Here is a 27,334-nt window from a genome sequence, read left to right on the forward strand (position 1 = left end):
ACAGGAACCGGCTGCGTTCGCTCCCTGTCCTGCGGTTCTATGTAAAATCCTCCCCGGCGCTGACTGCTAACCCCAGTTTCTCTGAACTCTGCATTACCCGAGGAATAACGCCCTTCTGAGGAAGCCTTACCAAACAGCCGAGCGGTTACGAAACCCTGGCCCCTGCTGCCACACGTCCCAGCCCCGGTAGATGGCGGTGACAGCCCATTTTTCCCATTTTTTCCCCTTTTTCCTGGCGCTGCGCCCTCTCCCAGCCGCAGGCGGGTGTAGGGCAGGGGCATCCTCAGCCCCCCCTCTGCCGGCAGCCTGGCAGAAAGCGGGGTTTGGGGCTTTTCTCCCCCTATTCTGACTGCTTTTCGTATGGTTTGGGTTCCGTAGAAAATCACAGCAGGTTGTACCAGCTCAGCACAGCCTCGGGCAGCTGAAGCCGCCTGCTGCACAGCCCCGGAGCGAGAGGCACGGAGAGGACAGGGAGGGGGTTTCTTCATTTCAGGGGCCACCCAGAGCCAGGCAGCCAGGGCTGCTGGATTTCTCTCCATTCCCTTTCATGATCTTGAACAAAACCTGCTTGTGCTCCCCCAGATGCCAGCTCCCCATCACCTGCTTTTCCTTGGCCACGCAGCTCTGGGGAGGCAGCCAGCCAGCACGAATAAATAGCATCTCTCTTTGGAGCCCGCAAACTCTTTTATTTGGCTAAAAGCAGCCAGTCCCCCCTCCGAAGTGCTGCCACCAGCATCCCCACCTCCCGGGGGTGCACAGCAAGGCTAATCTGCGGCTTCCTTCTCATCGTCCTTGTCGCTGCTGTGCTCCTGGGGCTGGAGAAGAAAAGCAACACCAGGTGAGCGGAGTGCTGGGCGCCCCGTCCCCTGGTACCTCTAGATACCGAATGCCACCCTAAAACAGCACCCACATGGGGGCTGGGGGTGTTGGTGAGCAGTTTTGGGGATTACCTCCTCTGAGACGCTTTGGGAGCTGCTGCTACTCCTGTCGCCACCTTCTTCATCTCCCTGCAGGGGCAGAAGGAAGGATAAATGTCACCAGGGCCCCGACACCCCATTTGCCCCCCTTGGGATAGAGAGGTGGAAGGTTGCATGGAGAGCCAGGCTCTGTCCCCACAGTGCCACTGTGGATCCACGAGTGGACATCACCCTCTGCAGAGGCCTCCAGAGCTGAGAGCAAAGATTCAGTGGCCACCACGGTGTCTTGTCTGGGTTTAAATGGGAGGAAAAAGAGGGAGAACTAACCAGGAACAGCAGGATCAAAGAGAGAACTGCCTCCCAGTGGAAAAGCCATGCACACGATGTGATTTCCAGGCTGCGGATGGCACAGCACCATCCACCAGAGGTGTGTGGATGCCATGAGTCACTGCAGCCAGGATGTAAATCAGGCAGGGCAGGTGGTTTCTAACAACCTACAAGCCCTGGCTGCCTCCCATGCCCTCTTGTACCATTTTTGGTACTCAGTGGGAAGCAGGGAGCTCTGCCCTGCGCACATCCCTGCTGTGCCCCTGTTCCCTGCAGCGCAGTGCTCAGGGTGCTGGGTGCCCCACAGGTGCTGCACAGCCATGGACATGGAGGTTCCCCAACACGGCTGGTTTGGGAAGTGCTGGGCTCACCCTGAGCACCGTGCTGGAGACTTTGGGGCTGGAAATCCTCTGGGAAATGGTTCAGCAGCCAATCTGTGAAAAGCTCCATCATTCTCCTACCTTTTCCTCCTCTTTCTCCTCCTCCTTTTCTTTCTCTTCTTCAGCGCCCTTCTCCTCTCTCTCCTTATCTTCCCGTCCAAACCCTACAACAGACACAGGTTGAGGGTCATTACCAGCAGCACCCAGTACACGCGCACCCATCGGAGGGGGCTGCAGGTCCCCTTCCCACCCCAGCTCCCACTGGACACTCACATTTCAGGATTGTCGACATTTCACCGCAGCCAAAGGGCTCTGGGGCACGAGGTGCTCACACCTGTGGCACAGAGAGGAGCGACCGGAGGGGAAATAACGTGGGCTTTTCAGGGATGAAGATACCTTCCTGGTCCCCACCGTTTGGTTTTCTCTTCAAATATGCAGAGAGATGCCTTAAGACCACTTCCAAACCCACCTAGGAGCAAGTGAAAATTAAAGAAATATTTAAAACATTTAAAAATGAGAGTAAAGACCACTATTTTGAGCTCTTGGGAAACCACAGCGGAGAGGAGACCTTCCCCAGGGATGGGACAGTAGCAGGGAGGGAGACAGAGACAGCAGTGAGCAACAGTGAGAAAACTCCAAGCATTGATTAATGCTTGAAAGGTGACAGATGGCAAAGAAAGCAGATCAAAAGAAAGCCAACAGCTTTCTTTAAAAATAGCAAAAACAAACAAAATCCAAGAAATAGCACAGGCAGGTCAAACCCTCTCTGTCACACACAAAGAGCAAAATTGCCACTTGTGGCAGAGGGAAGGAGCAGGGATGAGGGAATGGGTTCCTTCTGCTGGCAGGGAAAAACAGGGTCATTGTTTGGGCTCAGCACACAATTAGGGCACAGTTTCTGCCCCGGCCACCGATGGGGGGAGGCAGGATATTAATGCTTTCAATTAATGTTTTTAAGCCCACAAAATGACACCATCTTGTGATCGGGATTTGCACCCTTGAAGGAAGCAGACAGCCTCCGGGATGATAACACTGATGTGTATTTTGTAAGCAGTTGTAAAAGCCACGGGATGCTGCGGGGCTGGGGTAGCTTTGGGGCAGAGGCAGGCGGGATGGGCAGAAAGCAGATAGGGACAGATAAAAGGTTCTATCAGCGCCGAGTTAAAATCTAATTAATAATGAATAGCCACCTAATTCATCTCCGTAATTAAGAAGTGCAACTCCTAATTGAAAATAATTACTTTTTAATCTAAAATCATTAAAAATAATCAAACATTAGCAAAAAGAAGAAAGGCAGCCCCTAGGAAGGTGTATGAGACGGTGCAGCTGATTCCCTGCTGTGGGATCCTGCACCAAAGCTCCTCCGTGCCCCACATCTCGTGCCCAGCCCCATATCCATGGGGTGCCCCCACATCGTGCCTCGGGCATCCTCTTGGAGGAGTTTGCCTGCTCCTCTCAGCGGGGAGGACCGAAGCCCTTCCTAGCGAGGATGAGGCACCACATCCCATCTCCATCCCTCAGACCACCCAAGAGCTGTCCTGGGGATGCTCCTGCCACAACCCCCTGCTTCAGCCCACGTTTCCCCTCCTCTTCCCCAGCCCCTAAAATCGATAAGGCAATCTGTAAGCCCCCCCCAGTGTACATGGAGGAGCAGGGAAGTGCCTTACCCACAGCAGGGACGGGCGAGCGGCCTCCTCCACGCCTGGCTGGCAGCGCGCAGGGCCCCGGCTATTTGAGTGTCGCCGTCTCCTCCCCAGCCCCACTTTCGGGGCAGTAAAACTGGCTCTGCCGCCCTCCCCGGCCACCACCCGACGCCCAGAACGTGACCGGTGCTCTTCACACCCGTGAGAGCCTCGCAGACATCTCTGCCTCCAGCGTGGGCAGGAGCACCCAGCACCTTCACCCTCTGCCAGCAAGCCAGGGCGGCTCCGCTGGCCGCAGGGGACCTGCCCCAGGGTCCTGCTGCAGTCAGGACCATGTTTGATGTAAAATGGACTGGATTTGGGGGTGTCCTAAAAGCCGTGGTGGCAGGAACCTCCACCAGGTCCTTTCTCTCCCCTCCATGGGGAGGTGGCAGGAGTATCGGGCCCAGGCATGGCTGCTCGGTGCGAGGCAGGGCTCAGCACTCCCAGCTCCTTCTGGTGCTCGTCCTTGCCGCTGGCTTTCGCCCCGACACATCATTAAGCAAGTGTCTGTCAGCAGAGAGCAGTTACCAGCAGGTCTTAACACTTGCATAATGTGCTTCCCCTCTAACGCAATGCCCTCGTTCCTAATAGCACCAATATGGGATAATAACAGGAACAATAATGGCAAGAAGGGCTTGTGTACCTGAAAGCTAATTTGTTTTCTCCACCTAATAAAAGGCATTACCTCTCCCACAAGATTTGCTCCATTTAAACCCTTCAACTCCACAGCAAAGTTGCTCCCGCTGTAATTTTACAGCTGAAATTGCTGCGCACGTGGTGTCCCCAACTCTGAGCGAGACTGACCCCGGTACTGCAGAGGGGCAGGCACACAGGTCATCCACCCCAAAACCTGCACAGCTCTGCCCCAAATACAGCTAGGTTAGATCAGGACCTAGCTGTCCTAAAGGAGGGTTTTTTGAGGGAAAGGGTGGATAAAACCTTTGAGGACTCCTCTTGAGTGGAGGAGTTTAGGAAGGCTGGTGGCAGAGTCCTCACTCCTGCAAGTTTCAGGAGCAGTAGCGGTTGTGTTTGCTAGCAGAGATGCTGCAGTTGATGCACAAATCATTCATGGAAATGTTTGGGAATGAGCGACCACAGTAATCCTGCCCAGATCTAGGCACCTTGGGCAAGGATGGGGACAGAGAACACAGCACTGGGTCCCCAGCAGCACTGGGGAGGATTTTTGGTGTCAGGAATGGCTGGAATCCAATCCTGCTCATCCCAACAGCTCCTGCCACCTCCTTAGGAGGATCCACCCCTCCAAGCACTGCACTTGACCTTGTTTTTAAACGCTGACCCCAATGCAGCAGCTGCTGCTCCTTGCCAGCCCCAACCAGGCGCTCAAAAACCACTCAGCATCCTCCAGCCAGAGCAGCCCAGGGCCCAGGGACACGAAGCATCACCCTAGGGAAAGCTCTAGAGACCTCCCCAGCCAGCAGCACCTCACAGCACGGTGCTGGTTGCCACCACCACCAGGACACGGGACGGGGGCAGTCACTTCCATGTCCAAGCCCCAGCCCACACGCGAGCTCAGCTCTCACCCAGCAGCAGGCACAAATCTGCCCTCAAAGAATAGAAGGGAACCTCGCAGCCAGCACCCAAAACACCAGCACAAGGCTGCGGCTGAGCTGCTGTCAAAGTGTAGAGCTGCGAGGGCCTAGCAACACCCCCAGAAAACGTTAATTAGCACAGTACTGGGCATTTACGCCCTCCCACGCTAGATCTTTTATCTGTGCCAAGGAGCCCTTGGCTACAGAAGACCAATCTTTCTGCTTAAATCACATCGCTGTCGACAGCTGCTTATTTATGATCTGGTGTGCACACCTGGGAAAGAAATGCCAAGGCTTTCCTCCTCCTCCTGCCCTGAGCTCTCCCCTTCCTGCCTCTGAGTCAGAGCGTTTAATTCGTACTGCGGGTGACCTGGGATAGCTGTCCCCTTGCTCACAGCCACCAGCACTCCTGGCAGCGTAGCTCCTGCTTCTTCCACAGGAGCAGGACAACTGCTCATCGTGCCTGTGTCAGAGGTTTTGCTGCTGCTGAACGTGTGTGTTTTCCTAATGAAAAAAATGAGTCCCGGGGAAGCTGGCTGGGAGCACATCCCTCAGCCCACCGGGAGGACCGAGCCTTTTTTATGTTTTAAAGCTTTCCACGGCAGCTGCCAGGAAGCAGCTTTTACAGCTGCAAGTAACGGGCTCTCTCTCCTAAGGAAAGAAAATAATTGTGGCTTTTTTCTCCTCCCAGTCACTGCCAGCATCTTAGCTAACTCTTATCTATTCTCAGCCACCTCTCACCTCCCCAAACACAACCAGAAGTGCTCAAATTACTGCCAGCTCTCATTAGGTTCATGAGCAAGGCGAGGCCAAGCAATAAGACCTCCAGACAGTTGGATGCTGAGTTCTGATGAATCCTTTGGGTAGGAAGATTTCAACTGTATGACTGTTCTTGCTGGCAGACTACTGCAGTCTCTGCACTGGCACCCACGCGAAGCCGGTTCACGCTTCGTTACTGGCTGCTATAACAAAATCCAGGTGAGCATATGACTGAAAGAATTACCATCTGCATCAAAAAAAAAAAAAAATCACCTCCTTGCCTTTAATTATTAAACTACTCTACACTTAAGCACTGCAGGTCAACTTGGGTTGACAATTTATCTGGGGAAAAAAAAAGCAGCTGCTGCTTCAGAAAACTCTGTTATCATTATTCTTTCTCTTCTGACATTTCTGTAAAATGTGGCTTTGTGGCAGGAGCCAAGCTGAGATTTTGCACTGATGCAGGAATTCAGAGCTCAGCTGTGGACGCTCTCACTCCCCAGCCAGGGTTTAGAACTCTTTTCTATGAAAGGATACCCTGCCATGAGAGAGACCCCAGTTGTCTCTGCCCCACAGCAGCACCACGCCCTGCCTCAGAAACTGGTCAGGGGTGTGAAGAAAGCACACACAGTTCTTTCCTCCTGCTTGGTTAGTGCCCCACACTACCTTGATAGCTCTTACCTGAAACAGTTGTCAAAACAAATCTTTTTTAAATGTTATCAGTGTAAATAAAAAGTATATAGTTTATTTAGTGAGATTTTTTCCCATCCTATCACACTCCTTTCAAGTCCAGTTTTCTTTAAAAATTAAAATAAATACTTTACATTTAGAGACCTTATCAGTCTAACAAGGACTAAGGCAAGGGTTTTTCCATATATGTATAAAATTGGAGAAGCATTAGCCAAAAAGTGTTCTAATATTAAGGACATTTCTACTGCACAACAGAGCAGAGGAATGCTAAGCCTTCAGTACTGCAGAAATTTGCAAGACCCGCTAAAACCAACACTCAGTCACCTCTGGTTTGCTGTTCTGGACTTAAGCTGCATTTAATCTGTGTTTCTGCTCTTGTGATTCCATCAGAGGCTGCTCCCTCAGAATGGTTAAGCTCAAAAGATAGGAATTGTAAAAAGGAACAGAATAGGGAACTTTCACAGCACAAAAAAAAGATAGATTATGTGAAGCAGCTTCTGAGACAAATTAGGACTCCTGCTAACAGAACCAAATTGCTTCTTCTCCCCCTGCTTTCATATATCTTCCAAAAAGGAGCATTACATTATAGTGTTTTTGCAAAGAAATGGAAAAGAGTGGTATCTGAATCTGAACAGTCTGTGGCTGACATGTCAAATTGCATTAAAAAAAAAAAAAAAAAAAGAGAATCCTCCCACTCCATTCTTGCATTGGATTGCCCAAAGAAGAATCAATCCTTTTTAGCCAGTTCTCATTTATTGCTATAAAGCAAAGTACCCACATTCTTAGGGCCAGATCAGCATTTTTCCAGCTCATGCTGAAGCAAGCATTCTGCAAGAGGATGAGTAACAGCACCCTAGTGAGAGTCCCAGTCCCACATCCCTGAGTCATTAGCAGACACCTTTAGGAAGCTGGGGCTTCTCTTCAGCAACAACAGCTCCATAAGGCATCCTCTCCGTTCTATTCTTTCCAGCCTGGAAATTGCAAGGGTGATAATCATAAACTTTAGCCTTTTCTTGCATCTCCAATCCAAAGTTCACTTCAACGCAGAGCTTTCAGGAGCCTAATTATGTCTGACTTAAAAATCACACCATGACTTTAGCTAACTCTTTAACTAGCCAGCTGCTGCTCTTTTCTCCAGCATTGTCTCCACAGTCCAGAGAGCTTCTCCAAAGAGCTTGTTAACACATACAGCACAGGGATTTCAGTGAAAAGATACAGTCTATGAAAACAGGGAAGCAGTCTGCATTGTAAAGTCTGTCACGTTGTCCACCAGCCTGGACTATGCTAATCACATTTCTCAACGAGCTCTAAGAGCTGTCATTGCCAGACTGCACTTAATCACTGTTCTTGCAGTAGCAGTGATCAGTTAATCTTTTTCCCTTTAATATCAGCCATTACATCATTCTCCAGCATGGAAAATACGAAGTGGGAAGGTCGAAAGTTCTTAATTAGAAGGATTTTTATTGCTGTGATAGTTCCGTTCTAGCCTCAACAAGAGAGATCTGCAGTACAGGCAGCAAGAGCTGGAAGGCATCTTGGATATATGAAGCACTGTTTGAAGCCTATGAAAATAATTTTAAAAAGAAGAAAAAAAAAGCATGAGTAATTATACTACCAGTCATCTTTACTAACCATAAATTCATTTCAAACAGCATTGATTAACATACGTACACGTAAGAAACAGAAACCTATTGCTTGTTGGGTCTTTAAGGCTTCATTCCAGAAATCAATTCAGTATTACTTTTGAGGGGCTTTATGCTACTCAGCAAAAAAGCACCTGCCTTAAAAGCAGCCATACAAGATCAGGTGCAATCCAAATGTAGGATTCTACTTTGTATAATAGATGAGAAGCATTTATTTCAAAGCAAAGTAAACGTTATGGTGTGTTCTTCCTTCCTGCCACAGCAACAGAAACACCCGTTTCCTGCCACACCTCAGGAGTTTACAAGCACTGAGAACCAACTGAACAGCCGGGAAGTGCTGGGACTCTCGCACGCTAATTTATGAGCTTGTCTGAGGTTTGACTTCAGGCATTTGAATTCCCACTAAAATGCTAGAAATCAGACTGATGAACATCTAGTATGTGTCTTCTGACCCAACATAACTGTCAGCTGAGACCATATAAGGCTCACTGTTCACTAACATTCATGTCTTGTGAAGATCTATGGGCATTTATTAACATTTCTAAGTTATTAGAGAGGTAAAACGAATCTTAGACCATGGGCTAGAGAACTTCGCATGCTAATTTTCCAAGTATTAGCTTAAAGTTTTAACTTTAACATAACTGACCTCCAAAAACACTCCAGTGATCAAGGGATTAAGCACATCTGCTTTCTCTTTGACCTGCAGAGATCAGACATATATTATCCTGATTGAAAATTTGATCACATTTCTTCAAGCAAGATAAAGCCAAACCCTCAGTAAGGTTAAAAACACCACTGCTCCCTTGGAAGCCAAGTCCCAAGCAGCAGAGGAACTCCCCTGCAGTGTGCAGATAACAACAAAGTAACCCACATAGGTACAATGCAAAACCTACATGAAGACACACATTGTATCTCCACATGAACTGTGGACTGATGGAAGATTTAGAGATAAAGACATTATCTTCAGTAACACCTGAGTGTTTTGTAACATCTACAAACTCATTTTCTTCTGTCTCATTAGTACTGTCAGAACCAACCCCCATCATCGTTCCATGCCAGGCTGAATGCCTCAGGAAGCATTCAAAAGCTCAGATTATGTTCAGCTGCCACAGACTGGAAAACACAGATCTAAGAGATCAGTTCACAGGGCAAAAAACTGCATGCATAAATGAGCAAGCACAAGAAGCACTTTCTGGCTAAGATCCCAAGGCTGCAATCAACTAATCACATCTCATCCCAAAGAACTATGATGCAAGACTTACCCCTGCAACTGTTAAGCATGTAGTGAACTCTTTAGAGAAAGTTGACAGTTCTTTACACAGCACAATCGTCAGTCTGTGCAAGAAAAGTGGAAAAGCTATGTAGTAAATACAATCTATGAAGAATAACTTTCTTTTAGCATTCCATGAAAACACAAATACCTTGTTTCCATGTATATAAAGCTAAATTAAACCAAAATTGATATACAGTATCTAAACAGTTCATGAAGATCCAGAAGTTCTATGAAAAAAATGAGGAATGGAAAGGTGAAAATAGGCAATTAAAGCTGAAGATCTGAATCCACATTCAGAAGATTGACCCCGCCATTCAAAAAGGAAGTGTACTAACTAGCTTTATCACAGACAAATAACATTTTCTGAATTAGAAAGTATTGCATATTTCATATACTTGCCAAGTACATTCTGATAAAATGAAAAAGCCCTTCCTGTTATGCATTACTGGTATTACTAGTATACTAAATGACCAGCAAAGAGGTAATCAAAAATCGTTTATATATAACTGTTTCGTCATATTTTAAATGGGTATCTACTAACTCGCACAAGCTTGGAGCAAATATTCTTCTTGGCTATATAAGTTTTCAAGAAGGGTTTCTTCTTTCTTGTCAAGAAATGTCTTTGAACTAGATAAAGCCAGATGAATTATGCTGGGAGATAGCCACCTGTAACAACAGTGATCACCTATGAAGAATTCAAGAGCCCCACATCCCTCGGAATTGCAAAGAAGCATCAGACAGTTTAATCGGTAAGCAAATTACTACATGCTACATGCTTACAAAGATATGAACTTACTGTGAAAGCGACTTGGCTCTGTCTGTGGCAGTCACCTCTTCTTTCTGACCATGAAGGAACAAAGCTGCAGTTTTGTGAAACATTTCAATGGAGTATGCTGTCAGTTCCGCCAGGCTTCTAATGGCAAATGCATGGATATCCTGCAAGAGTTAAAAAGATCCCCAATACCATACAAAAAGTAGCAGCTTTTATTATTTAGAACGTTGTGTCATTTACTTGTTATATCTGCCCTTTCGGACCCCAGAATTTGCACAGAAATAGAAACCCGTAAGTTCCAATCATCACAACTGTAACTTGACAGCCAGATAAACATTCTGTGGTCAGATATTGTCTTCCTCCATTGCTCAGTTACCTCCACTGATTTTTTAGCATCATGGTCACCATCTCCAGCTTCTACTTCTTGGTTGTCTTCACTCTCTTTTTCTTCTTTTGGAAGACTACTGTTGAATTGCGCTATCCATTCATGAGCAGATGTCCTCACCTGTGTGAAGATGAGCCATAGTTATTTATGGAGCAGAATGAATCCCCCCTTCCCCACAACAAAACACAGAGTGCTGAATCTCTAGGGGAAGCAAACAGCTACATGAAGAGAGTAAGGACAAATTATCCTAGTGCCTCCAGGACCTGTAGAGAGTTGGCTGCACTCACCTAGTTGAAGGCAGTCATTTCTCTACACCAGGACCATGACTAACAGTTTTAAAAACATGTCTGCAGAATGCTGCTGCCACTTGGTGGATCTGAAGGGTAGTGAAAGGAAGGAAAGGAAGGATTCTTCCTCATACCAGCTTCTGAACATAGTAAAAACAGTTGCTTTGTACCAAGAGGAAGGCTGCAATGCACGACTGTAGGTTGATTTCACTGTGTTGGCTGATGGCTTACTGCTCAGTTATCTTTGCCACCAGATATTACTGCCCAGTGACAGGGCAAAGACATACTGGTGCCTACTGCTTCAGAGCCAGAGGCATTGCAGAGCATGGTTTTGCTTCATAAAGTCAAAGGTAAAGGCCTATTTCTCTCACTACCAGTGTCAAAGGATCTAAAACACTGCTTGTATTCATGTCTTTCATATTTTCATCAGCAAAGCAGGATGGAGAAGCAGTTCCTGAAAGAAATCTCTCCAGCTTTTAGAGAATGGGAAATAACTCACCGTGATCAGTTTGTCCGGCTTTGTGGAGATATGCAATTCTGAAAACAGCTCTGTTACTTCCTTCGTGAACTCCTCATCTCCTAAAGAAAAGGCTAATGAATCCCCAGAAAGGACAGATACAGTGGAAAAAGCAGGACTTCAATGCACAGTTAGTTCTGCACACATCTATAAACTGTTTCCTATATTTCTCCTTGAATCATTGATTCAGGAAAGGACGCATCACATCTGGTCTTTTTAATACAACTTACAAGTTCAGTTCTGAAAAGGCAGAGCCACCATTGCCAAAAGATTACCTTTTGCCTTCTCAATCCTGGTTCTTTAGCTAAGGTAATTCCATTTATTTAATTATTTATTTTTTACAGGCAAACAGTCTGCAATCCATCAAATAAACACAGCATTTTACAATGCACTAACTTGTGCATCACCTTGGAGAGTATGAAATATTGCTTAAAGCCCATGGTTCTCCTATTATACATGGCAGGGCAGATGTTAACAGTGGGAGGGATGCTGTGAGATCCATCATGGAAATATAAAAGATGCATTAAATGTTAAATGCTAGCAAGCACAGGTGTAAGCCCTCCCTGATGAGCCATCGAAGTAAAAGCAATGCAAGACATTTACATTTAAATCTGTGTAATCCTCAGGAATCAGATGGCTCCTCTGTATGGAGACACCTCTAAGTCTTTTGGTCTTTGCTGCTAATTCTCATTTAAAAAAAAAAAAAAAATCTCTCCCACAGGTTAGACAACTCTATTCAAAGTCCTTCCCTTATGAACAGGGAAACCCAGCATCTCTTTGCATTTGCATCTTGGCTCAAGGTCAGTTGTAGGAAATGCCCAGGAACCAAGCAGATCTAATCCTGCTCTGGCAAGAAATCAAACGGTTTCTGCAACAGAATTAATGCATAGAAGCTTTCCAAAGATGAAGAGCATTGCTACCTGTCATGCTCCTGGCCACAGGCAGTTTTAGGATTAAGCATCCAGCTAAAGAATAACTTAACTGTGGCATCATGCCCAATGCTAGTGCTCTCAGGACTGGCTGGTTCTGCTCTGAGAATTTCATTTAAAACCAGCTTCTCCTCCCAGAACCCAAGGCTCTTACCCTTCTTTTCTTCCTCTTCTTCTTCAAAGAATTCAGCTAAAGAAAACGCTTCTTTGAGTTGCTCCATTTCCTCCTTTAGCGTGTCCAACTCTTCGCCAGAGAGGGCACTTAGAACCAATTTCACCTAATTAGGGGCAGCACAGCCAAAGAGAGAATCGTAAGTCCAGCAAAGAAAAGAAACAGGGTGGAAGATACAGCACTCACACTGTGTGTAAAATCATTACAGAGCAATACTAGGAAAATACCGGGGAAAAGACCTATTCTGCAAAGACCTGTTATGTACCAATGGATTCTTATGGAGTTATTCAAATAATTTCCTTTATAAAAAACTGAATGACTTCTGAAATACGTTGACCCGCCCCCCCCCACCCCCCTCCCTGCTCCAAGACAGAAGACGATCTCAGCTTTGCCTGCAGTACTCTCTTCCAGACCACAGAGCAAACAAGCTGATGTGAGGAAAGAGTAACTTGTGATAAGCTGTTGAAGAAATACAGGAAGTGAGGCTAGTTAGGTAAAGAGGATCATTCTAGGAGCTGAGGGTAGGACAGGATGCTCCCAAAGTAAACACTAGATCATAACGCAGGGGTCAAAATGACTTTGTGCAATTAATCATTTTGTAGCAAGTTCCAAGTTCTGACTACTTGATTTTGCATGTGTGTACAGACATTTCCGATCTTTTTTCTCACCCAGCTGAACTCAAAAATAGAAGGAAAATTGCTCAAGGCCATTACCTTTGATTCACTCTCTTTGGAAAGCATCTCTAAGGCCTCCAGATGCGAAAGACCCTGAAACTCGTCAAACAGTAATCCATAATGGGCTTTCTTCTCCGTAGCCATGGTAACCTCAGTAGCTGTCTGCTGCTCTTCCTTCTCCTTTGCCTCTCGTAAGACCTGAAAAAGAAAAACAAAGAACTCGGATCAACACCAGAACATATGGAATAGGGGAAGAGAAGGCTTATGGGTTTAACAGTAAGAAATATCTGCTTAATGACAGGACCACAACAGAAGGAAGAACAAGAATCAACAAGGAGTTGATATGAAACAGCCATACCTGAGATAACGTAGAGTTTCTGTTCATTAGGCCCTTTGTTTTTTTGAATCCAGGGTCTCCCTCAGCTATCACATCCATTGTCTTTTTCCCGATGAATTCCAAGGCATCTAGACCTCCACTAATCACACTTTTCCCCTAGGAAGCAGATTTGGATAGAGTCAGTGCATAAAAGTCACAGAAGACTGAACAGCTTATACTGGGGGCTTTATACAGGCTGTGTTATGCTAGGCACTCACATACAAGCCAAACTGGTCCTTATCGCTCTAGAATTCAAAACTAGTCACCAAAATCACAGCAGAAAGGCATGGAAAGAGCCACAATACACTATCATCCAACAGTTTAATATAGCACTCAGACAGCTGCAGCAATCTGATGGGAAACATTTTTATTTTGTGAAGGAGCTGGTTCTCAGCACATTTAAGTATTTAGTTTTTAATTGCTCCAATCAGAAAACACTAGACCTGTGGGCTGTGTTGGTTGCTAAATTCTTGTTCAAGCCCTAAAAGCAGAAGCAAGCTTTCCATCTGCAGCTCTTTCAGATTCATGGGCAAATTGACAAGACAGCAGATCACAAAAGCACAGTTTCTAAGGGTAATGGGTTCTTTGAAGTGTATTTCTCATGGTCACAGGAGCAAGCTGATTTCCAAGCAATTGAGGCCAGTTTCACAGACGTTTTTGAACACGAGAATGGATTTCATCTCTAGACAGTTCTGTGAAAATCAGTGAAAGTATTCCAGAAATTAGTCTGACCTTCCATTTGGCCACATACTCTAAAGGAAGAGAGCATGGTAACAGAGTGTAGAGGTGACATGCATGGTAATGCACACACCACACAGTCCAATGTTGGGCATCTCTGTTATGCATCAGCATTTTATATAAAACTAACAAAATTCAAGACAACTGACACATCAAGTGCCAGTTAGAAGCATGGCATGAGATAAAGACTGTCTGAAGGCTGAGATAGTCTCTCACCATTTATGCCACAAAAGCCAAAATTAAAAGTTTCCCGATAAAATAGTTCAGACAATGCTCTCAAGCACATTTTTTCTGCCTTCCCAACTCACTCACTGTGCTTTGGACAGCAGTAGAGATGGTTGATAAAACACCAAGAGCTCCAGCAATAGGAAAGGAACTGCCATCAGCAACCTCATCTGCACTGTTATCATCAGAATTCTCACCTCCTGCAATAGAAGGTAGAAAATTAACTTCCTCACTCTCCCAAAAAGATTCTGTCACCTGCTGAGTGAAGAAAATTAACAAATATGAAGTGTCAGTCAGGATCAGGCCTAGAATTGCTATTATTCTCCCACCTACTTTTCAGAGCAGTAAGCAATAACCTGTTATTTTAGCACTTAGTTATCTACATCAATGTGAGAGATGCAGAGTAATGTTATGATATTTTGGGGCTGATTATATTATAAGATATGTTTCAGTGTTATTCTTATGCAATAAAAACTGACCTCTTGTAGCATCTCTGGTCTCCGAAGAAATTTCACTAGGACTGGGGATCCCAAGGGTTGTTTCTGCTTTTTCTATGACATTTGAAATACCTTGACCTAGAGAAGACAGCAGTGTTACTTTAACCATGAGATAAGTTTTATTCCTCATTAGAGCAGAAACAGGATCAGGGTTGCATATTGTTTCTCTACTGTTCTGGCTTCCTCCTGTTCAGGACAGTTTAACCCATGCTGACACCTACTACTCTCCATCTTGCTTGCTTGCCAGTTTAATGAACTCATGTTTCATCTCAGGTTAGCAAAAATTTCATCTCAATTGGCAAAGCTTTAAAACATCAACTGAAAATTGTGCAAAGGCCTCAAAAACTTGGAAGTAGTTTTGTTTGTGCACATCTCTTTAATGTTATTGTACCTTTTGGTACAGGTTTTCCCTTTACTTGAACAGTTCTCTTGACATTTTCCAATACTTGCTTCTATAACAGAAACCCCATTCTCTAGAAACAAGCCCAAAAGCACTAGCTTGTAACGTGACATATGGTTACAACATCTATCAAATACCAGAAAGAGACTTACCAACAGTAGCTACTGTGGCAGATGCAGTTGACAGAAGAGATTTCCCCCAGCTTCCCCAGTACCCCCATCCTGTCTGAGCTGCAGGAGAATCCGAGACCTTTAATGAAGAAAAGCAGAAGACAGTGATGCAGATACGATGGTGTCAAGAAGAACACAATCAGCCTGTGATGTGTAACTTTTGTGATGCTTTTTCTTTTCAAATAAACAGCAATGTCAATTTTTAGAAAAGGAACGAGGCTTACAGTCAGAATTCTTCTGAGCATAAAGGCGTGAAACACGAAGTCATGTCATTCAGACCTAGCACAGAAACATACCTTGGGGGTGTCAGCAGTGGACTTTTCTGTGGCAGCAGACTGACTTGGGGGTTTGGGTTCAGGTCTTTTCCGAGTCATAGGCACAGGCTCTTGCTCTTTTTCTTTGCTGCTCTCAACGTGGCCACGTTCTTCTGGCTTTTGTTCATTTTCATCTTCATAAGTAGCTTCCTCTTCCAGATTTTCACCGTTGTCTTTTTCAGACATGACTGTGACAATCACAGAAAGCACAGCAGATAGAACAATCACTCCCATGTACACGTTGACATTAGTTTTAAATAATTAAACACGATTCGGATCCCTTCTTGTTGCCACACATACCTGCATTAACAAATTATGTTTTTAAGCGAGCCTGCACACCGCCTTACATCTGGCCGCACGAAACGTCACACCTGGAAGTTTAAAGTCCCACGGGAACACGTGGCTTTACCTCACCACCAGACGAAAGAGACAGGCTGATAACTCTGAAAAACAAACGGGGAGGGACAAAAGGTCCTCAGATGATTAAATCCATGACCTGCTTCACCAAAAGAATAAAACAAAAGGAGAGGGTGGGGGGGAACCAAATCGTGTGGGGCTGCTCTGGAGGGTGCTGGACCCCAAAGCGGAGCGCAGTGACAGTGGGCGGGGGGCAGGCTGAGGGGCGTTTGGTTCGTTATTTCGGGTTGAGGTTCTGCGGGGTGTTTGAGGCACCCAGGCCACGAGAGGACCCCGGGAGGCGCCCCAGGAGCCTGAGGAGCCCCAGCACCCCCCCGACCCCACTCCCAGGGCCCTCCCAGGGCCGGCAGGAGGCCGGTCCCGAGCTGCCGGCCGCCTCCCAGCGCCCCCCGTGCTCCCACCCAACAGCCGAGGCCGCTCAGAGCACCTTGGGGCTCCCTACAACCCCCGATCCCCCGCCCCCCCAAAACCCTCACCGCGGGGCCGGGCGGACCGCACCATCGAGACGCGGCGCAGAGCGGCCCCGGCCGCCTCAACCCGGAAGCGGAGCGGGGCCCGGAAGGGCGAGCGGGGAGGGGGGGGGGGGTAAAGGCGGCCGGGTGGCGGCGGCGGGGCCGGAGGTGTCGGGGTCGCTGTGAGGCTGCCGGTACCGGAGGTACGCGGGGCTGGGGCTGGGGCTGGAACCGGGGTCCCCCGAGCTCCTCACAGCGTCTGTGGGAGCCGGGCGGCTGCTCGGTGGTTTATTAAGGGGTGTATGGGGGGTAACAGGGGGGTTATTCGGGCGTGACGTCACGCCCGGTGACGTCAGAGCCCGGTGACGTCACGCTCGCGTGACGTCACGCCCCCCGGGCCATTGGGCTGCCCCACGGCCTGGCTCTGGCCCAGCGCCTGGGGCCGGGGCCGCTCGGTTGTCCTGCCCCCGCGGTGGGAATTGGGCGGGTCTTAGTAAATTTTTTAACGATTTTTATCCAATTTTTAGGATTTTTTAACAATTTTTAGCAGTTTTTAGTACTGAGAGGGGTGCGGGTTGTTGCTGCCTGCAGCGCGACCTCCCCACAGCGTGAGCCCTGGGCCCTCCTGGGCCCTTTCCCCCAGGCTTGCACCTCCCGCTGGTTTTGGGGCTGGTTTATGGGGTTTGGGGTTTTGCAGCTCTTTGGGCTGGTTTGGGGGTTTTTGGTTTTTCACCAGAGCCGCTGCAGGCCGAGGGTGAGCTCTCCCTGCAGGCTTGCCCATGCTGGCAGCAGTGTCTGTGGCTCTCCCCAACATCACACCCGTATCACCCCAACATCTCCCAAACTCAGATTTTGGGGTTACTGACCACGCTGTGAGCCCTGACCATAGAGCCAAAGAACCTCTCAGGCCCCAGTTTTGCAGCGCTTTATAAAACTGAGTGGTTTTAAGCATTCCCAGTACTCCCACTGACCTCGGTGGGAGCAGTTAGAGTGCTCTGTGTTAAGCACACACTTTTTTTCAGGCGAAGAGCCAGCGATGACTCACGTAAGCACACACACCGTGGGTTTTCATCTTTTCGCTGCGATGTGTTGTTACAGCTCGGTTTCCTAAAGGTTAAATGCGTTGAGCTCAACCTGGGGTCTGGCTGTAAGCTCGCCAGTTTCTGTTCTGCACATTTCGTCTTGCTTGGCTCCAGTACCTTCCTGAAGAACTGTACGGTTGGCACCGCTCGCGCTTTATCCTTTCTGGATCCTTTATCAGCTCCAGCAGCTGTTTTGCATAAGTGTGGTGGTCGAAGAACACGGCTTTTGCAAATCATTGTTCCCAGCGTTCAGCAGTAAGACGTTGTTGTCTGCTTAACAGGAATGGCTTTTCCAAAAGCGGAACGTGACAAACAATTTATAGCAAATCAGGCCTTTTTTAAGAGTTGAACAGTAAAATTCAGTGACCCTTCACCAATGTTTTATGTCTTATGCAAGCTCAGTGCAGCTATACCAGAGACCATATGCAATTACTGAAGATAATTATTCTTATGAGGAAAAATGTTGCTCAGTATTTCTTGTGTTAAATAATTGAGGTTTCTAATGCTGTTTTAGAAGGAAAGTCACAGACCCTTGGAAATCTAGTAATTTAAATTTAATAATTTAAAGTGATGAAAATGACACAGGCAAAGTCGAGGAGGTGCTGGAATTATCTTCTAATAAATCTGAAGCATTATTAGTTGGGAGATTATTGTTTTGGAAGGTTGGAAGTTATTCCATGTGTTCGATTCAGTAACAAAGACCAGGGTTTGTCTTCACTTCAGAGCTGTGATCAGTTGGAGCGGCATCAAATCTTGTGAAGTCAGCTCAGGTGTCAGCGGTCCATGGCGCTCCAAGTCCTCGCCATACAGTAAAGAAATCTGCACGAGGTTACCCAAATGAGCAAGTCTGTTGTCAGCAGCCTTGGGCAGCAGAAATCATTTCCCCAAAGTGTCACTGGAGGAAAGGTCAAAAACAGGAACGAAAGAAGCCGTGGTAGTTTTTTTTTTTGCTTGGTTATTTTTTTTGTTTGTTTGTTTTTTTACTGTTGAGCTGTGGAAAAGTAGCTTCATCAGCACAGAGGTGTAGCTGCGCTCTCTGTGCTTATCCCATTTTAAATGAACAGGCGAGAGGCATGATGGAAAATAGTCAGGCCAAAAACAAAGGAAAAGATTTCTGTTTACAGAGAAACAAGCAGAGTGCAGGTTTTCCAGTTTCCCTTGCAGGATTCGGTGGGTGAGTTGGTTAGTCAAGCTTGAAGGAGAGCTGGACACAGCTGTCTTCTTGCCTTCTTTGTTAAGCAGATTTTGGCAACAGCTGCACCAGGAGTGGGTCAGGTACACATTTCTCATCAGATGTCAAATCTGGAGTCTTGTTTGACCTTCGACAATTTATCTCGAACTGAAAAAACTCCTGATCTGGGCAGTGTGTTAGCAGCAAATGTTTCCATTCCTGAATACGCTTAATTAGTCTCTACTGGACAGACAGTTAGTACAAATCAGCTGTACTTATTTATAGTAAATTATTTTTTCATAAGCGATACAAATTCTCTCTGCTTTAGGCAGTGTTTGCCAGTGATTCTGGAAGGACACAGGGAGTGTCTGCATTATTTATTAAGAAAATGTATTCCTTTGTATTGTGAAAATGTGTTCCTTTGTATTGTGGTATTTATGAAATTCAACTCTATTAGCAATTGGTATTGGTTGAAGAAAATGATGGTACCTCTGAAATCACCCAGACAGTGAGGTGAAGTCAGATATTCTTTAAGATAACATTTAACTTGTGGCTTCTATATTTTGTTATTGTTTATTTTTAGAGCTCTGGAGCAGTTTAGATAGAATCATAATTTCAGGAAATGCACATTGGATTAGAAACTTTCTTGAATCAGGCTTCCAGGAAAATTTATAACAGATTTTCTCTTAACAGCATCATCTCATTTTGTTGCAAGTTGATTTTATTCTGGCTTTTAAAAAAGAAAAATCTTTGTGTGCAAAGAGCCTCAAGTTAAAGTCTGTATCCCAACGTCTTCAAATATCTCGTGCACATGTAAATTTGAAGTGTGAATTCTGTCCCTAGACAAAACATTTTTTCAAGCTGCTTTGAGACACAGGACACAATTTGGTGTAGTGGAGATAATAAGCAAGATACGACAGCTGAGATGTAGCAGCACAAAGCAGAAGATTTTCAATAGCAGTTTGCTGTAAAACAGCAACAACAAGAAAAAAGAAAGCAGAAGCAAGGGAGTTTGCAAAAAAAAAGAAAAAAAAAAGGAAGTATGTTTAGACAATCTTGTCCTGGTATTCAGAAAGGGACTTCCTCTCTTTGTAGACGACTGCCAAGAGAATTTTCTCAATGCAAGAACCAATAAACATATTAAATAGTATTTAGACATTTAACGCCGACTGTGCCTTAAAATCAAGTAAGTAGATGTATAAATGCTAAAAATCAGATGTGTGAGTGCTTTATTTCTAGATGCTAAATGGAAAACCAGTGTTGAAAAACCAGGGCTTAAAAGGACTTTGATGTCAGTGTGGAAGGAGGCAGACATTATATCCTCTTTCTTGCTTTTCTGTATCTATTAAGAAAGCCCTTTATTTCCCATTAATAAATGCAGAATCCACTTTCTGACCCTAAAAATAGTTGTGCATTTTGAGTAGTCAGTACAAATTGTTCTTTTTTAAAACCTTCTTTCTCTTAATGATTATTGTTCCTGAGATTATTTATTTGGATGGGAAGATGAACATCTAGAGGACCGAAGGTTGTGTTAATGCCTTCTTACCCTCGTTTCATTACTGTGGTCTGAGCAAAGCTGTGATTTGGAACCTCTCGGCTGACAGTTTATATTATGCTAATCGAAATATGTTTACTGGAAACGAAATTTAAATACGCTGTAAGCTTGCTATCATTAATAAACTTAATACTTTTTTTTTTTTTCAGTTGGATTTCCAGTTTCCTCTCCTAATATCGATGGTCTTGAACAGGCATTTGGATCCAAGACATTTTCTATCACCGAACAAATCAAGAGCCTCCTCTCCCATCTCAGAGCAGTACAGACAGTTTAATATCTTATGACCTCACTTCTCCAAATTAAATGAAAAAAGATTTTTCTCTAGCTTTCCATGAAGCTCAGCTGCTGCCTGTTAATTTTGACTGTGAGTGTTGATCTTTCGATTGGATTTACACTGGAAAATGTAGCTTCTAATGGAACATCTGCCTTTGGGTCTTTCAATACATCACTTCATCCGGTGCCTCAAGCTTTACTAAGTTCCCCAGCACACCATGATATCATAGCCAAAGAGGGGACCAGTATTTTAATTGAATGTAAACTGAACATCAGCCAATATGAATATATCCTTTGGTATAACTCCAGAGGACACCTGCTTGAACAGAAAGATGAAGGTGAGCTGTTCTGCTATTTTATGACCTTGGGCGTTCTGCTTTTATATGATACATGAAAACATCTGAGATTTTATTGTTGTTTTGTTTTCCTATCCTCCCCATTTTTACAGTTTGGAAATAGGGAGAGAACAAGCCCCCAAAAGTGTTCTTTGTCCTTTTGCATGTGGTGGAGCAGGAGTTACACCTGGGTTTGTGTGTCCTAGCCCATCCATCCTGCAGTGGTGCCCTACAGAATTGTTTTGTTCATGAGACATCACAGTATGCAGTGCAAAAGAACTGTCTGCATCCTACCAGATACTAACTGATCTTTTTATTTATTATTGCTCTGGTTTATATTTTATCTTCCCAAATGCATGAATTAAACACGCTTCTCCACAGTTGTGACCTTTTACGAGCTGGCAAACAGTGCTTTAATTTTGTTAGAGGATTTTATAAAGCATGGGATAACTTACTGCATTTATTTTCTGGTTTATGCACCACTGAGACTGCGGAAACCAATACAGTTTGTAATGGCCAAGGATGAAATACATGATATTTAACTCTTTCATACAGAGAAAGAATGTATTTTTGTAGCCTTGGCTTTTATAGTTCTGTCACTCTTGTTTTTCATTTAGAAAAAGATGTCTTTTAGAGATCCATGTGTTGTCCTCTATTAGTATTGATGAAGGTCATCGAGCTAATTGATAGGATCTTCTCAGAGGCCGTCTTATGGCTTTAAGTATTCAGTAACCTCTGTGCAGTTAGAATGCCATCTGGAAATTAGTTCAAAGTAGACTGATTAGAAAAATGAGTTATGAAAACTGTTTTTCTTCCAAGTTACAAACCCGTAGGAAATACTGCATAAAACTAGCCTCTTTTATTGATTTCTTTTTACATGAGTTTTGTATATCAGCACTGCGTGCTCAGCAGAAAGCTGCGTCTCAAGAAAATCCTGTGTTCTTTTGCCAGCTGAGCCATTTACAGATCCTGATCTTTTTCCTGGGTCACTTGACTTTTGACCGAGAATATACAGAAAATTAGACTTTATAGCAGACAATCTTTCAACACACTGTATTTCAGTGGGTGACAAGTTCTGCTTAATAATTAGATTCCCCATCAGAAAGAACTAGAAATGCGAAAGTGCAGATGAGAGAAAACAGAAGAACCAGAGTAGCGAGTGCACAGAATAATTTACCATCAAGCAGTAAGATTGGTACCTGAGTTAGGGCTTTCTGTGTCACAAGCATGAAAAAGGAGATTCCCATTCTTGGCGTAATTTGTGTAGTGCTAGAAATGGACTGCTTGCTTCAAAGCTCTGTCTCCTGTTTATGGAGCAAGTAGCATGTGTCTAGCTTGCCTAATTATTTTAGTTTCATTAGCTCAGCTTGTTTCTTTTGAATCTCCAGGTGGACGGTGGAAGATTGCTGATAATTCCCTTAACATCACAAAGGTCAGCTTTGCTGATCGGGGGCGATACACGTGTGCGGCTGTTAATCGTAACGAGACCTCGTACTACACAGTCACCCTGAGAGTTATCTTCACCTCGGGAGACATGAGTATCTACTACATGATTGTGTGCCTCGTTGCCTTTGCTATCACCCTCATTTTAAACATAACCCGTCTGTGCATGATGAGCAGCCACCTCCGCAAAACGGAGAAGGCCATTAATGAGTTCTTCAGGACGGAAGGGGCTGAGAAGCTTCAGAAGGCTTTCGAGATAGCCAAGCGTATCCCTATCATTACATCTGCCAAAACACTGGAGTTGGCCAAAGTCACTCAGTTTAAGACCATGGAGTTTGCTCGGTACATCGAAGAGCTTGCCAGGAGCATTCCCCTTCCACCACTGATCCTTAACTGCAGGGCGTTCATGGAAGAGATCTTTGAGGCTGTGCGAGTTGATGACCCTGATGAAGTGGGTGAGGAGGAAAAGCAAACCCAAGCGTGTGGTACCCAAGCTGCGATATACCCCATCAACCCAGAGATCAAGCGCAGCGATTCGCCAGCCGGGGATTCGGACGATGGATCCATGAATGAGCAAGGTCAAGAGATAGCCGTTCAGGTGTCTATCCACCCCCAGTCAGAAGTGCAGAGCATCGACACAGTTTCTCATGACAGCTGCCAGTTTGCTCCTTCTGAGGAAGGCACCTGCTGAGAGCAGTGACACACTCGTGGAAGAAGCGTGAGTGACTCTAGGACACTGTGAGAAAGGGATCTGCAAACAAGCTGCCTCATCCCATGTGCACCAGAGTTATTTTTTTCCAAATTGCAAGGTGCCAGAACTACTACTGAAATCTGTATTTTCCATCAGTGTTCCTCTGTATTCATCTAACAGTTTCAAGTCTGTTAGAGAAGGCCATTTGAAATACCTGTGGCTTTTATTTTTGAAGCAAGCTTACTAAACTTAAAATATTTACAAGACAGGAATTCTTTGTCCTTGTGTCATTGGTAGTTTCTGACACTTCTGATCTGTGTTAGAAGTGGTCAGGCTGAGCAAAACAACTTGCAATAAGATCATCTCCTTTGTGAACTCTTAATTTCCTTCACAAAGTGAAACCAGAATCCCTTTTAGCCAATTTTACTGTCCTGATGAGTTGTGTGCTCTTCTTGAATTGCCTTTTGGTGCGTGTAGCCCATCAGAACCACGGTGAGCTTGAACAAATCTGTTTTGTGTAGTGTGCTTCTGTGTTGCTATCACAATGTACTGTACTTAGAAAAGAATGGCACCAGGATCGGCTGGTGCGTGAAACACATTGGTATAGTTTCAGAGCAGCTTAGAGAACAACCAGGGGATCTCAGTTTTCCATGCATCTGCAGAAAACTTGTGTGTACTCCAGTGTGTGGAAGCGAGTTGTTACAAAGCTTGTCACTTAACCTTGGTGCTGACTGCCAAAGCGCCTTACCCTGGTTCTGTCTCGCAGAGCAGTAAGCAGTACTGCTGGCACCGTCTGTCTGCTGCCTCTGCTGATTCAACTCACTATAGAAAATCCAAAGTTTTGCATTGCATTTGACATTGTTGTGAGAAAGGAATGACAGTAATCATCTAGTGACATAACTTAAACATGAATTTGTCTACAGATCGGGTATCTCAGGCAGTTCTTTCTGAGCAGCATTATAATAAAAGAGGGGAAAAGCAATGACACTCACTTTGCTCTGGCTCGTACTTTCAGAAAGCAGCAGAAGAGAGAGGGTTCAGCAGAGGGGCTGACTGAGCTGCTTGCCCAGCGTTGCTTACAGGACCGGAGAAACTCTATAGCGTGCCCTCTCCTGTCTGTTGAAGGAGTGGCAGAAGGGTGAGGTGCGAGTGCTCACATCCCTGCCTACACAGCACAGACATACTGCACCGAGGATCTCCTGCACGGCTTCCTCAGCAGTAGAGACCCAGCCTTGTGGAAGTTGCGTGCAGACACGAATCAAGTTTCTCCTTTCACTCGTTGGTGCTGATTTTTTTCTCCTTAGCATTTATAAGTTGTATCACTTAAATAGCATTTTATATCCTGTTGAGATTTAGTAGATGTAAGGCTTGCAAGCACTCCATAAATTAATTTCGTACAACTACTGGAACCATATTGCCATATAATTTTAACAACTTGGCAACAGGAGCACCATTTAATTTCCCACAACTCTTTTTTCTTTTCCTTATTATTACAGAAATGTCAGTTGAACGAGTGATTCTGGAAGGCTGTTCAGGATTCTTAACAGGAATTGACACTACATGACTAGAGATGGAAAACAAGCAGGCACAGTGGTAATAACAGGATGGGGCCTCCTGTTGTAATGCATCCTCATAAAAAAGGATCTAAACAGATTATATTTATCATATCATATCAGAGGATGGGAAACTGACGCATCTATTACTATTTTAAAATACCTCCCGGGGCAAGTTCTGCAGCCAGCCACCGGTAAATGCAGCCTAGTTGGCTTTGGTGTTTTGGGTAAGAGCTGTGTTTTTCAGGAAGAATTAAAATTGCTAGCCCTGTTTATAGCAGTGCTCTGACCAACCTGGTGCCATTTCCAAGTCTGTAGCAAACATTATCTGCTTCAGGGGAATAAAGCCTGCTGTAGACACTTACGACAGACACTGCCCTCAGCAGTAACTTCTTAGCTTCCATAGCTTGATGGCACTTTATGTCCAGGTGAGAAGTTTGTGTAGTTTTGTGTAACCTGTCTGGTTCTTCAAAAGTTTTTGGTGATCAGTGTTAAAAGATACTCTTGTGGATAAAGGCGTAGTTCTCATAGAAGCCCTGCTGAGGTGCTGCTGGCTTCGCTTTTGTACTACAGCCAGCTCTGCAGGCTTATTGCACATGCATGAGTGTAGATTTGGGAGTTTGCACCATTTTTGGATGTCCTATTTGAAAGAGATGGTGGCCACAAAAGAGGAAAACCTGTTTTAATCTCCTTTGTGCCACACACCTTTGGGATTGTATCCACACCTGCCTTTTTTTCCCTGAAACAGCTCTCCTTGCTTCTGTGAAGCTGTTGCATTACACATGGCAGTAGCATCTTTGACATTTTCCCACATACTATATATGCAATGGAGAGGTGCAGCTACAAAATCGAAGCTCCATTTAATTGCTTCCTAAGAAGCAGTTATGCAATTGTGATTGACAGATGTCTCATCAGACGTGGCAGCTTACAGGCAGCAGAATGACACTAGAGGTGTGTCAGATGGGTGTCAGGAGAGCAGTTTCTAGATTAATTCAATCTGTTCTTTGATTTTTATACTTTATTTACATAGCCCCGAGTTCTTACTAAGCACAGATACTCATTGTCTTCTTGTGTCCTTGTTTCTGCTGGAGAGGAAGGAATGATCTTGAATACAGGTCCTCAGAAATGCAGTTGCCATGTCAATTGCCATAGTAGTAAAACTAAGAATTGCCCTAAATTATTACAATATTTTGTTCACTGAATTGATTTCATTCCTGGGAATGAGGCTGTTTTGCAAGAATTTCAGTAAATCAGTGATACTTATTAAATGTAGGCACTGATTCTACTCCCACCGAACTTAATTAGTGCGGATTGGAAGCTCTGGTGTATTTTACAACCAATATCACAGGATCTTTATGCATCTGAAAGTGAGGACAGTGGTGATGTTATACAGTAAATGTGATTTTCAGAGAATGAAACCCGACAGTGATTTCCACAGAACTTGTGAACTATTCTTATGTTAACTAGAAGTGTGCACTTAAATGTGGTTGATGTGACTAATTGAAAATTAACATTGAAAGATTCCATAAACATCAGTGTTTCTCTCTAACCTTTTCTAGCACAAGGAGATTCTGCAGTGGTTTCCTTGGTCTAAACTAAATTCTTTGACAATCGCAAGGCTATTTTCTCTCTTCTTTGTAACTTCTTTTTATTTTAAATAACGTAAAATCTACTTGTTACCCAAGAGTACCTAAAGATAACTTTGTAGTGGTTATTTGTATTACATGGATTGTAATGTAACTGTTTAGTGTAACCACATAGGATTTCATACTTTCATAAAATGAATTGGTAGATTTGCAAAATAAATTAAAAACAAAAACCTTGTTTTGTTAGGGTTTTATTTTTGTATTTTTTTTTTTATCAGCAAGGGGTGGTGAGCAACAGTCTGTCTGAGGTTAAATAGCAGCTGTGTTCAGCTCTGCAGAATGCTGTTAGCAACCCTGATAAAGGTTGCCAGGACATTCAGCCATCTGACAGACAGTTCTTGCTATGATGTCTTTGGGTTTGATGTGTTCTCTGTCTCAAAGTCCCAGGCAGCATCCGTAAAAATTGCTGCCAGCTGCAAAAACAACTAGTTGCAGACCTGAAATGGTCTCGGTAAGGCCCATGCTTTCTCAGTTTCACTTTTGAAAGGTAAGAAGTTAATTGTGGAGTGCAGGAGCCCTCAGCCACAAACCTTTATTTTCTGTTCTTACATTTTTACATGATTGTACAAGTCTCTAGTATAATCACCTCTCTTTCCACGTCATTTTGGTGACCAGGCGTCACCTCGTTCCAGTGGCCAGAATTGAGTTCCTGATTGCTTTGCAATCAATTCAAAGCATTAACTCTGCCCAGGGATATCCCAAGGCCGTCAGGGAGGAGCTGACCTATCACCACTGGTTGCCCCAGGAAGCCCAATTTCCCCTCTGAGTGCCTGATGCTGCACAGCAATGAACGTCTGTATGGGCTTCTCCTGCAGCTGTGCGTGCCAGCCTGGAGCACAGGGTAAAAATACCCCTAATAAAGTTTATAGTGTAATTTCCCCCTCCCTGCCCAATCGCAGCATCATGAGAAACCCTCTGTAGTATAGTCAGAGGGGTTGTTTGAGCAAACGAGAGCTGATTTTGCCCACGCTGTTTTTAAAGAATAGTCTCTGGTTGCCAGTCTCTGCACGAGGAAGAGAGTAGAATTAAAGCTGAA

General features: G+C 44.8%; 2 protein-coding genes and 1 long non-coding RNA gene across 3 annotated transcripts; 1 reads left to right on the forward strand and 2 right to left on the reverse strand.

Moving 5' to 3' along the window:
* Positions 1-661: 661 nt before the first annotated feature.
* On the reverse strand, positions 662-2,037 carry LOC119718333 (uncharacterized). Its single transcript, XR_011812646.1, has 4 exons — positions 1,898-2,037; positions 1,706-1,788; positions 951-1,007; positions 662-815 (listed from the first exon to the last, which is right to left on the reverse strand). It is a non-coding gene; the product is annotated as an uncharacterized lncRNA (long non-coding RNA).
* Positions 2,038-7,039: 5,002 nt separating this feature from the next.
* Positions 7,040-16,702, reverse strand: FAM114A2 (family with sequence similarity 114 member A2). Its single transcript, XM_038186327.2, has 15 exons — positions 16,574-16,702; positions 15,981-16,123; positions 15,663-15,868; positions 15,349-15,445; positions 14,779-14,874; positions 14,387-14,499; positions 13,319-13,453; positions 13,000-13,158; positions 12,269-12,392; positions 11,168-11,247; positions 10,373-10,501; positions 10,021-10,160; positions 9,214-9,286; positions 8,598-8,651; positions 7,040-7,870 (listed from the first exon to the last, which is right to left on the reverse strand). The coding sequence occupies exons 3-15, from the start codon at positions 15,864-15,866 to the stop codon at positions 7,769-7,771; spliced, it is 1,506 nt and encodes a 501-aa protein (XP_038042255.2). The 5' UTR covers positions 15,867-15,868; positions 15,981-16,123; positions 16,574-16,702; the 3' UTR covers positions 7,040-7,768.
* On the forward strand, positions 16,611-26,471 carry MFAP3 (microfibril associated protein 3). The gene is made up of 3 exons (XM_038186329.2): positions 16,611-16,752; positions 20,507-20,968; positions 22,354-26,471. Exons 2-3 carry the CDS (start codon positions 20,689-20,691, stop codon positions 23,097-23,099), a joined length of 1,026 nt encoding a protein of 341 aa, XP_038042257.1. The 5' UTR covers positions 16,611-16,752; positions 20,507-20,688; the 3' UTR covers positions 23,100-26,471.
* Positions 26,472-27,334: the final 863 nt, after the last annotated feature.

Source organism: Anas platyrhynchos, chromosome 14 (genome assembly GCF_047663525.1).
Source record: "Anas platyrhynchos isolate ZD024472 breed Pekin duck chromosome 14, IASCAAS_PekinDuck_T2T, whole genome shotgun sequence".
Lineage (NCBI taxonomy): Eukaryota > Metazoa > Chordata > Aves > Anseriformes > Anatidae > Anas > Anas platyrhynchos.

What these genes read in the sequence shown, in the direction of transcription:
- FAM114A2 (XM_038186327.2), bottom strand. Translation starts at nt 15,866, where the DNA reads ATGTCTGAAAAAGACAACGGTGAAAATCTGGAAGAGGAAGCTACTTAT. An exon ending in CATGCTTAACAGTTGCAGGG is followed by an intron (nt 8,652 to 9,213) that starts GTAAGTCTTGCA and finishes TGATCTCTGCAG; the next exon opens with GTCAAAGAGAAAGCAGATGT. An exon ending in TCACTGGAGTGTTTTTGGAG is followed by an intron (nt 7,871 to 8,597) that starts GTCAGTTATGTT and finishes TTATTTTCATAG; the next exon opens with GCTTCAAACAGTGCTTCATA.
- MFAP3 (XM_038186329.2), top strand. Translation starts at nt 20,689, where the DNA reads ATGAAGCTCAGCTGCTGCCTGTTAATTTTGACTGTGAGTGTTGATCTT. An exon ending in GCTTGAACAGAAAGATGAAG is followed by an intron (nt 20,969 to 22,353) that starts GTGAGCTGTTCT and finishes TTGAATCTCCAG; the next exon opens with GTGGACGGTGGAAGATTGCT.